Source organism: Haliotis rubra, unplaced genomic scaffold, assembly GCF_003918875.1.
Source record: "Haliotis rubra isolate DU_JTF1 unplaced genomic scaffold, ASM391887v1 Scf136, whole genome shotgun sequence".
Classification (NCBI taxonomy): Eukaryota; Metazoa; Mollusca; class Gastropoda; order Lepetellida; family Haliotidae; genus Haliotis; species Haliotis rubra.
Window position 1 is genome coordinate 221,155 of NW_025765292.1, and position 11,517 is coordinate 232,671.

Here is an 11,517-nt window from a genome sequence, read left to right on the forward strand (position 1 = left end):
GGGTTACTGTCAAGATTACAGCACCTATGTATATCTGTGCTGTTGTTGTTGTTGTTGTGAGAGAGAGAGAGAGCAGAGAGAAGAATAATCGGAGATTTGTTTGGGATTACACTTTCTCAGTAAAGTACAGATTCTAGTACTTTTGTTAGGTTGAATCCCATCCGTCAGGCACTAAATCGCCAGCACACAAAGTCAGCCGCCTAACCGACTCAGCCATCGCAGGGGAATGTAATGGAGTTGTCGGGTGTTTGAAACAAAGGCAAAGTTTAAAATTGATCACATTCAGGCCAAAACACTAATGATGATCTTCTGTTATTATTGCACACTACCCAACAACATGTGAGAAACATGTCTCTAGATGTAATACTAGTGTTACGTTATGAGGCATCGTGCGTTTTGTGCTGTTGTTTTTAATTTCACGATGAAGTGAAATTTGCAGAATGTACAGATATTTGCACAATTTGCACTGGTCCTCTGAACATTAGAAGTTGACTGCTGCCATTGATGGTCTGGGGGGAAAAGACCGTCATGATTTACACAAATGTTGGTCTTGATAACTGTCTGAGTGAATCTTTGTCGTCGTTATCAAGTTTGCTGTGACATGCTGCTGTACAACATACTCCATCAGCCACGATACCCCACGCCGTATAACAATGAACCCTTGTTGTCAGTCATTAACTACTTTCGATATGATTGCATCCATTTATCAGCTGTTCCCACGCATTCACCACGGCGGATCGGTAGCTGACCGCAACTGAATTAAATGCGTCCTGTGCAGGGCGTGAAGTAAACTGTACTCCGCTGTACCCGGCACGAGTCAGCAATAGCGCTGTTACTTGGCATCCGTGCTACCCTAACTGATACAAAAGCGATGTTATTGATTCACTTAAGTAAACATATTTATAATTCCCGCCGGTGTGAAGCTGATGGATCTGTAGATCACTATAGAGGCAACTGATTGAGCTATCAGTACCGGGCGTTGGAAGTTACACGGTACCGCGAGCTTTAGTGGACAGGGCACTTCCACGGGATGAGTCTGTGAGCTTTACAGAGGACCGGTCGAGTTTTCGACAATATATTGATGGCTTCAGTAAATTGGAATAGTTTTACTGCGTTGGTTTTGTGCCATTCTTTTACATGAAACTAAGGGATGTGGTTGATGTCGCTCTGTAAGCTGGTAGAGGATAGAGGACAGAAGCACACTTTGAAGTGATCTGTTGTTCTTAGTTGATGCACTGGAACAGGATCGCACTCCATGTAAACAGGACCTGTTGCTGCCTCTGACGCTTATGATGTCAATGTTTCTGCAATTTGTCACTGTCTTCTCATCGACTGAACTGATGATTGGGTTCAAACAATGAAAATTAATCTGGTACTTTAGACACCTCGGAATTAGCAGTTCATCATGTTTGGCGCATGGTGCTTATATTGGTTTCCTTGTGTGTAATGGTAGATAAACTGTGACGTCTTCTCCACGTCTTCTTGTTACCGTTGTGTTCACAACCTGCATCATGGGCAAGTTACAGGACTTCTGTATACGACTTGACAACTCCAGGACGGTGTACACGTCGGGGGAAGTGGTGTCGGGGATGGTTGTCGTTACCATTAGCGAGCCCATGAAAATGAGAGGTAAGAGTTTCAACAGCGTAAATATATCAACAGTGATGTATTAACGTTTTAAGTACATATATCATGTGTATAAACTAAAACATTAAACTGTCTATATTAAGGTGTTTCAAACAAACTACTTATATGATCATAAACACGTTATCACATCTTCATGTCTTTGATGCTCAGTGCAAAACGTAGTGGACCTGCAAAGTGAAAAAATTACTATAATATAATAGATACAAGACACATCATCTCTAGACATCATATTCTTCTGTCACAGAATTAATGATCCAATCAATTAGTGACATTTCAATGTCTGTCTGGGCATGAGAAATATATCACTTTAAGATACTAAATTAATGGTTTGTGGAACATGATTACTTGGAGCAGCTATTGCAGAAAGGCAAGATAAGGTAAAACCCATAGTCTGTATCATACTGGCCACGTTTTCTTCATCAAACTGTATGGTTGCTGCAATGTATGTGGTCCAGTCGCTACGCATGGCACGTCTGTGTAGCATAAGAAGCTGGGACCATGACTTCAGCTAGGTCCGGAAGCAGCGGGGGCTACTCCACAATAAGCGTTGTTACAGACATACCACCTGATGTTACAGACACATACCACCTGATCGAGGGTTCTTCAAAGCTAACAGAAATGCGGTAGGTCGGGAGCTTGAGCTTTGTACATTAAATGCCATTCCCGAGAGCCAAACCTGTAAAGTAATATCAAAGCTGGACTTAAGTCAACTGGTGACTCCAGCTAATGGCAAAGCCTGGTTAAACTTAAATTGAAAACGTGAAACACACATCGGTTCATTAATTCGTAAACAACTTTTCTATTTTAAGTTGGATAGTATCATAGTGATACATTGATAGATTACTTTGAATAGCATCACTGGGATATAAAACAAAAACCATGGGTGCATCATCAGAGAGCAATAGCTATGTATTCAACAAACTGCAGTAGTCCACAGATTCACCCCCGAACCAGCATGAATCATTTATAGAATACTAGAAAATTTGCAAGCCTGTTAACGTCAGTACTCTTTGGTTTGCGTGTCCAGCCAATGTTGTCCTACGTATTCTCAGGAGAGCACTGTTAAGGTATTAAACCTCCACTCTGTCACACTCATTACCGCACACTAATGGCTCCCCAGCAAGAACCGATATCAACAGGCACCAGTGGACAATAAAGCAGAATAATTCATAAACGTTATCACTGATCAACTCAATAGAAAACAGGGAATGAATAAGATATTCAACAATTGTATAGACACGTATATTTATCTAGTTCACTGTTTAACCCTTGCATGCACACTTTGATTATGGCTTCTGACGTACAGCGATCCGGACCAGTACTTCACTGGACTTCTCATCACTCTTCCTTTACTGCGATAACCTCTTATAGTCCGATGCTCCAGGTTTTACTACATCAGATAGCAAAGCCGTAATCGCTACTACTCTGGTATAGGGCATTCAGCCAATATCACGTTTTCCCGTAAAAATCGGTTCGATGTAAACATGTCTTCTTGACAGATTCTGGCAATACCATTTATTGATCGACAGTTAACTACCATGAGCGTCCCGGGTAGTACAAGTTCTAGCAGTATCGCGAGGGGTGTAACAGGTTTTATACGTTAGGTGTTATACCGAGTAGGGGACCAGGGGCCCATGGTAGGCCTGTACAACCAAACGAGGAACGCATAAAACTACACATACCCCGATTGATACTGCTACAACCTATTTATCTTGCTGAATCTACTATTGTAAAAAAATAACGAAGTCAAAATTGATATAGTAATATCTGTTTAGCGGAGGTAAACCTATGATGTGTCACGTGACTTTCGTTGACTCGACTTCCGCTTCGTAACAGGTATGTGCGGTGTGTTCTCGAGCCATGAAATGTATTCCCCTTCTGTTCGGGATATATAGTGTATTATCCAGATCACGAAAGCCAATCAACATTCTGACAAGGAGGTAAGATAAAATATAATTAAAACATTGTTAATAGAAAGTACATTTCTATGGTTAAAGAAGATCGGCTTTGGTGTTCTACTTCTTAAATTTCTCAAATTCTTGTTAATCGCTCAGTCTTCATGGGCGGATCCAGGAATTTTAAAAGGGGGGGGGGTGGGGGTGTCAGGGGCTTCGAACCTCCTGAACCCCCTATTGGCTCCGCCAACGCAAAACAAAATCTTCAATGTTATCTTAAGTCATATTCAGGGGGGTGGGGGGTGGGGGGGTTTGAAACCCCCTGAACCCCCCTCTGGATCCGCCAATGGTCTTGTACATAAACTGAAATGAGTCACATTTGTTGGAATGTTTTCCGTAGTGATGAGAGGGATACCGTTCTCTCTAACAAGTTAATTACATGCGGAATGAGATTTGACCAGGTTTCAGCCCGGACAGGATATTGAGCTCATTTGCTGTGGCCCGACATTTTTGTCGAATTTTTGGGAGTTGTAACCGCATAGTTGTGAAACACATGCGTTAAGATGCAAATCAAGAAACGAATGGAAAGCGGTATTGTGTGTGTTGTTTTAAATATACATATTTTGGTAAACTTGACGAACAGAGACTTTCTTCGTCGCGTCAATCGTTTCCTCATCACGTAGGTGTCAGCATTCTCTTCCCACAGAGGTTACTCAAGTCATATCTTCCCACAGAGGTTACTCAAGTCATATCTTCCCACAGAGGTTACTCAAGTCATATCTTCCCACAGAGGTTACTCAAGTCATATCTTCCCACAGAGGTTACTCAAGTCATATCTTCCCACAGAGGTTACTCAAGTCATATCTTCCCACAGAGGTTACTCAAGTCATATCTTCCCACAGAGGTTACTCAAGTCATATCTTCCCACAGAGGTTACTCAAGTCATATCTTCCCACAGAGGTTACTCAAGTCATATCTTCCCACAGAGGTTACTCAAGTTACTCATCATATCTTCCCACAGAGGTTACTCAAGTCATATCTTCCCACAGAGGTTACTCAAGTCATATCTTCCCACAGAGGTTACTCAAGTCATATCTTCCCACAGAGGTTACTCAAGTCATATCTTCCCACACAGAGGTTACTCAAGTCATATCTTCCCACAGAGGTTACTCAAGTCATATCTTCCCACAGAGGTTACTCAAGTCATATCTTCCCACAGAGGTTACTCAAGTCATATCTTCCCCACAGAGGTTACTCAAGTCATATCTTCCACAGAGAGGTTACTCCTACAGAGGTTACTCAAGTCATATCTTCCCACAGAGGTTACTCAAGTCATATCTTCCCACAGAGGTTACTCAAGTCATATCTTCCTCACAGAGGTTACTCAAGTCATATCTTCCCACAGAGGTTACTCAAGTCATATCTTCCCACAGAGGTTACTCAAGTCATATCTTCCCACAGAGGTTACTCAAGTCATATCTTCCCACAGAGGTTACTCAAGTCATATCTTCCCACAGAGGTTACTCAAGTCATATCTTCCCACAGAGGTTACTCAAGTCATATCTTCCCACAGAGGTTACTCAAGTCATATCTTCCCACAGAGGTTACTCAAGTCATATCTTCCAACAGAGGTTACTCAAGTCATATCTTCCCACAGAGGTTACTCAAGTCATATCTTCCCACAGAGGTTACTCAAGTCATATCTTCCCACAGAGGTTACTCAAGTCATATCTTCCCACAGAGGTTACTCAAGTCATATCTTCCCACAGAGGTTACTCAAGTCATATCTTCCCACAGAGGTTACTCAAGTCATATCTTCTTGACTTGAGTAACCACAGAGGTTACTCAAGTCATATCTTCCCACAGAGGTTACTCAAGTCATATCTTCCCACAGAGGTTACTCAAGTCATATCTTCCTACAGAGGTTACTCAAGTCATATCTTCCCACAGAGGTTACTCAAGTCATATCTTCCCACAGAGGTTACTCAAGTCATATCTTCCCACAGAGGTCTACAGAGTTCCCACAGAGTCATATCTTCCCACAGTTACTCAAGTCATATCTTCCCACAGAGGTTATATCTTCCCACAGAGGTTACTCAAGTCATATCTTCCCACAGAGGTTACTCAAGTCATATCTTCCCACAAAGGTTACTCAAGTCATATCTTCCCACAGAGGTTACTCAAGTCATATCTTCCCACAGAGGTTACTCAAATCATATCTTCCCACACAGGTTACTCAAGTCATATCTTCCCACAGGGGTTACTCAAGTCATATCTTCCCACGTACTCAGGAAGATAGATATGACTTGAGTAACTTCTGTGGGAAGAGAATGATGTGTCAGCTACTCAGAAGGAATGGCCAATTTAGTTTTGTCCGCGTAGCAGTAGGAGTCGGCTGTCTGCCAGAACCGAGGGTGGAATTTGAAGAAAACGTTTGAGGTCTTGAGTTATTTGGAAAGTCCAGACTGCCTCGGCTCTGAAATAAAGCATTGTTCCGGGATCCATTAGGATGTTTGTATTGTTTTAGACATACAACTTTCAGTAAGAAACATTATTTCAGGAACCAAATATAGTAGTACAAAAGTAAACAGATACCTCTTGTTCTTATATTCAGGGATACGAGTGACCTTTCAAGGCAAGGCAGGGGTCAACTGGAAGGAGACGGCCAACCAGGACGACGACGACAGTAAGAAGACCGTCGTTGTCCACTTCAACGCAGAGGAGATCTACATCAACGAGAGGAAGCTGCTATGGGGGGAAGGTAGGCACATCTATGATAAAACTAGGTCACGGGGTTAATGACAAAATATAACATTAGATACTGTGGTCGGATGACAAAAGCATACATGCATGCATACATATAATAAATACATGCGTACATTTAATACATAACATAGTTAAATATATCACGGGGTGGGTATATCTGTGATGAGAAGAAAATAAATTTAGATATATCACTGTATAGGTACGTCAGTGATGGGAGGATGATAAACTGATACATCTGAAGCTATAGGTACATCTGTGAGTAGAGATTACAGACATCATTAGCCGAAGCGATGTACGTTCTTGCGTTCAATTCAAAGATTTAGCTGGGATATTGTAGACATTAGCGTGACACATGTACCCATTTGTGGTGTGGCAGGATACAGTCACTCGTCTATTCCAGATTCTGACAAGGACTTCTCGGCATTCCTCCCTGCCGGGCATTATGAGTTCCCGTTCAGCGTCCCCCTCCCTAAAAACCTCCCATGTTCCTTTGAGGGAGACCATGGCTGCGTCAACTACAAGGTCAAGGCCACAATAGACAAGCCGTGGAAAAGAGACCACAACGTCAAGATGTTCTTCACCGTACTCGGCATGTACGACCTCAACGACGACCCACACGCCAGTGTCAGTAAACACGTTTACCGTTACTCTCCGTCAATACTTTTCCTCATTAGAATTGGTCTCCAACAACTCATGCTTAATTGTCGTAATCCACGAGGATTAATAAAATTCTCCAATTTAATCCATGTAAAAACAGAACGTCCACACTAAAGAATAAACTTGATTAACAAATTACACGTAACTTAAGGTGTTGACAGATATATGGATGGATCACTGATAATCAGTAAACACCTGGAGTTCGCGAAATGGCTGAGCTTGTCCACAGAGACGCGTCTAGGTACTACTTCCGTTTCTGGTATGAAACCGCTCATGGACCCAAGCTGCTATTCAGGGATTCTAACTCTAGTAATGTGTTGATGATATGTAATAACATGACGTTAACCAGTGAAGAGAGATTTCCGGTTCTATATTTAGGGCATACTTATTATCTCTATAGGTTGGACTCACACTAAGAATTGACCAAGAACGTGTGTAGACCTTCGTGTTAAGAGATATGGCTACGCGACTCCCGACACGATCGCATAAAATCATGCAGTTGGATTACCTGAATATTTATTACACAACATCGAGTAGAAAAATAACCTTAAAACCGTGTTGCAGTCCCTAATGCATGAACACAAGTGGATAAAGGTTTAATTCCAATTTGTAAACTGTAGTCTGTTAGCAATGTAAAAGGTCAAGCTAAACAGCTCAGTTCAATGTCAGAGATAATAATGATGTCATTTGATACTGGCGTCATGGGAATCGATGACATCACAGTATTCTGCAAAGGAGCATGATGCAATTTCTAAGAGGCTATTGCTTGACCTGAGGAAGCCAGTTTTTATGATGACCACATTATCTGCCAACTTGCAGGAGCCCATCATGCACTCTGCTGAACAGACCGTGTGTTGCGGGTGCTGTAAAGCCGGCTACTTCTCACTAAACTACCACATCGACCGCCGCGGGTTCGTCCCCGGAGAGGAGATCCCTATCATGGTGGAGGTGAAGAACAAGTCGAACAGCAGACTCCTGTCCGAGGTCAAGTTCAAAATGGTGGGTAGTATGACCACCTGTATGGTTTATAGTGTGCGTGGACGTCCGATTCATAGTGTTGTATCGTCTCCATGTGTAGTTCCATCAAGCATCATCAGTATCCTAAAACTACGATGACATAGATGTCATAGATGTGTGTGTGTGTGTGTGTGTGTGTGTGTGTGTGTGTGTGTGTGTGTGTGTGTGTGTGTGTGTGTGTGTGTGTGTGTGTGTTTTATATTGGCGAAGATCTTTCAATCCTTAAGGAGCTCACCAGGACTTGATTTCTCGAAACAAACCTAAACCTGAGTTTTGACTTAAGTTAAAGTTTTTACTCAAATTTGAGAAAACGCAGGAAAATGCATTTCCCAGAATGCATTGAAATGGATATTAAAATTCAAACATAGTGTACTATTTGAGTTTGGTGGATAGATTAATAAGTTGTTTGGGTTTTTTTATTTTAAAAATGCATGAGTTAAAAATTCAGCTGTTTCAAATTGTCAAACTCAGGTTGAGATTTGAGTAAAAACAAGTTTGTTTCGAGAAATCGGGGCCTGATAGCGGGGTCTGACAAATGGCGTTTCAGTGTACTGTACATGAGCTGCGTGTTGCTAGGTGACGACGTATTTCGCCCATGATGACTCCAAGAAGCAGGAGGAGGAACTGGACAGGTTCGACATGGACCCCGTATCCCCTAATAGCTCGGGGGTGCTGAAGACCACGGTAGATATCCCGCCTACACCACCCTCACATCTCATGGGCTGCAACATCATCGACGTGGACTACATTGTCAGGGTACGAACATGTGTAGAGTAACATGTCAGAGCTGTAGGATGGCTGTGGTGTTGCAAAACTGATATACTAACATGGAAGGATTAGGACTGACACAATGACGTGGCAGGTGTGACAGTGGTCTTGAAAGCGACAGTAGAGTATAGTCCGGCTGTATGACGGCGATCTGTAAATAGTCGAGTCTGTACCATACAATCCAGTGATTGACATCATGAGCATTGAATAGTAGTAGTAGAAGAAGAATAAGTAGTACTAGTAGCAGTAGTAGTAGTTGTAGTTGTAGTAGTAGTGTCAGTAAATGCTGTTTGTCAGCAGAGTTACACTGCGACGGACTGTCAATGATTCGAGCTGGCAAACCAGGACTGAAAGCAGAATCAACGAGTATTTTCGCCTTCTGAGGACGATAATACAATGTCTAAAGTCCTGATTCCACTTTGTGTTTCTCTTCCGCCCGTCTGGGGGAACTATCCTGACCGAGCCTCCCCATAGAGATCGTAGGGGAGGGCTGGTACTGGTAGGTTTGTACGTGTAGGAAGGGTTGATGTTGTAGTGGTAAACTCAGTGAGGATTCAGGGTCATAATCGGTCTCCACCAACCTTCGCTGGTCGTATTAGGCACTGACTTGGTTGGCACATGTCATCGTATCCCAGTTGCGTAGATTGATGTTCATGCTGATGATCACTAGATTGTCTGGTCCAGCCTAGATTATTTACAGACCGCCGCCATATAGCTGGGATATAGCTGAGTGCGGCGTAAAACTAAACTAAACTCACTCACTCACCCAATCTTTTCCTTCCGTAGTTGAAAATAGCACCTGACGGCTGCAACTGTGACAGCATCGAGTTCCACGACGAGATACTCATCGGCACAATCCCACTACGTCACGTGGTGGCCCGGATGCTAGGTGGAGAAGGATTATTCAACCTAACAGGTGACCTCGAGCAAACCAATCTTCCCTCACCGGGTGCGACGCCATTTCCATGCAACGGCACGTCGGGGTCGGCAGCCACGCCCATTCAGAGCCCAGGTTCTCTTACTGTGCCAGCAACAACGTCCGGCATCGCCAGCATAGCAATGCGTAAGACACCTGTTCAGGTCAAGGATGCACATGTTCATAAATGACAGTGATAAATGAATGAGAGAGAAACGCGGGGGGCTAGGTACAAATCCAAGAGTTCAGGTGTATTTCCGATAAAGAGTCACATTCGGGTAGATTTGGGGATTGGAACACACGACCTTGCAGTGGTGGTCATGCGCGACCTACATATGTCCTGTTCAAGCCTTGTAGGTCACGTGAAAAGGAACGTTGATCGAGTAGGTAAGATAAGGTGACCTCACACACATGATCAGATCGTGCACTGTGAAGTGGAAACAATATGCTTGTCTTTCTCATTTTATAGTGAATTTCAAATTTGTAATTTGTAAAAGGTCATATTTTATTAACAGCGTGTGTTTTTTAAGCAGGTCGTAGAACAATGTTGAAACTTAAAGTTTTCAAAAGTTTTTAAAATGAAGTTTTATGTTCTATTTGACAATGCAGCACCGCCTGTGTATGCCAAATGCGCCCACATCAAAAGTAGCAAGCTAGATGACGACGATGTAGCGACGTCGGGAGATGCGTTCACGCCTCAGTATACGTTCTACAACTGGAAGCAGCTTGTGGCCCGGATGAAGCAGCAGGCTTGTGATCCACCACGTGACCAGGTGATAGTGAGGGACGAGACAGACGTCAGTGTCAACACAAACGTTGTCACTGAAAACAGCGCAACACCGGAACGAGAACATCCTAATGGTTCTGGAACTTCAGAAAGTGAAGTGAAGGTTAAGCTAAATTCTATACAAGACACAAACATGACCGTGCGCTTCGACACTACTTTGCATGAACTAAACACAGATGACGACGAGATACTATAGAGTGGATATATATGTTCATTGCCAATGTGGCCTGTTGCATGGTAACGATGTTAAGCAACTGAGGAAGAAAACAATATCCAGTCAACAATCTTAACGGTCATATACCGATGACCTGGTACTCTGTTGACGTATAAAAATGAAGGTCAGTCCCGTGCAGGATATTTGCACAGTTGTCGATCTGCATTTATATGTTATAAGCTACTGATTATGGATAACCAAACATGTAACGAAAACAAACCCGCACCAACACCACCCCACCCCAACTCCCGTACTTGACATTTTGACCTCAAATGTTAATGTAGACTTGTTTGTTCTTCCACAATGACAAGCCATGTTGGATTCTGTCGAAACAGTGTTATTTACAACAACAACAAAAAACAACAACAACAAAACTATTTTTAAGAGCCTCAACACAATTAGAATGCATCATAGCGGCCCAGACCATGTGCACCAAGCTTACCTTGTCCCTTTGTCTCACTATGTATTGCAAGCTGACTTACAACCGGGGAGGTACTCAACAAGTTAAAGCAATATTCCAGCTATATGGTGCACAGGCCCTCGTGTGTTTGCGAGGATTAGAGATTTTATAAAATGTATACAAAACTTTGAGATGACCCCCGACTCGAAATGCGTCACAATATAATACATTATGACAAGGCCGGACACTTCGGTACACCCCACCCGACTGCCTTGCCGATCGCTACGCTGCCATCGCATGCAATCGATTAAAACTTAATGTAAACATAATCATCCTTATAGTCGCCAAGCATGGGTTACTGAAGACCAGTTCTAACATGTATGCGTATCCTGTGGTCAGGTGTGGCCGTTACCCTCGAGTGCGTGGGGCGCTACTCATTCTGTCCACCAT

The 11,517-nt window shown here is 42.9% G+C and overlaps 1 protein-coding gene across 1 annotated transcript; it reads left to right on the forward strand.

Annotated features, from left to right (window-relative positions):
* The first annotated feature begins 1,276 nt into the window (after window positions 1–1,276).
* On the forward strand, window positions 1,277–11,216 carry LOC124268106 (arrestin domain-containing protein 2-like). Its single transcript, XM_046703125.1, has 7 exons — window positions 1,277–1,629; window positions 6,157–6,303; window positions 6,709–6,932; window positions 7,785–7,964; window positions 8,559–8,738; window positions 9,537–9,813; window positions 10,276–11,216. The coding sequence occupies exons 1-7, from the start codon at window positions 1,512–1,514 to the stop codon at window positions 10,647–10,649; spliced, it is 1,500 nt and encodes a 499-aa protein (XP_046559081.1). The 5' UTR covers window positions 1,277–1,511; the 3' UTR covers window positions 10,650–11,216.
* Window positions 11,217–11,517: the final 301 nt, after the last annotated feature.

Excerpts from the sequence above, each read along its gene's own strand:
- LOC124268106 (XM_046703125.1), top strand. The coding sequence starts at position 1,512 with ATGGGCAAGTTACAGGACTTCTGTATACGACTTGACAACTCCAGGACG. Across the intron at positions 1,630-6,156 it reads CGAGCCCATGAAAATGAGAG|GGATACGAGTGACCTTTCAA; the intron begins GTAAGAGTTTCA and ends TCTTATATTCAG. Across the intron at positions 7,965-8,558 it reads CCGAGGTCAAGTTCAAAATG|GTGACGACGTATTTCGCCCA; the intron begins GTGGGTAGTATG and ends GCGTGTTGCTAG.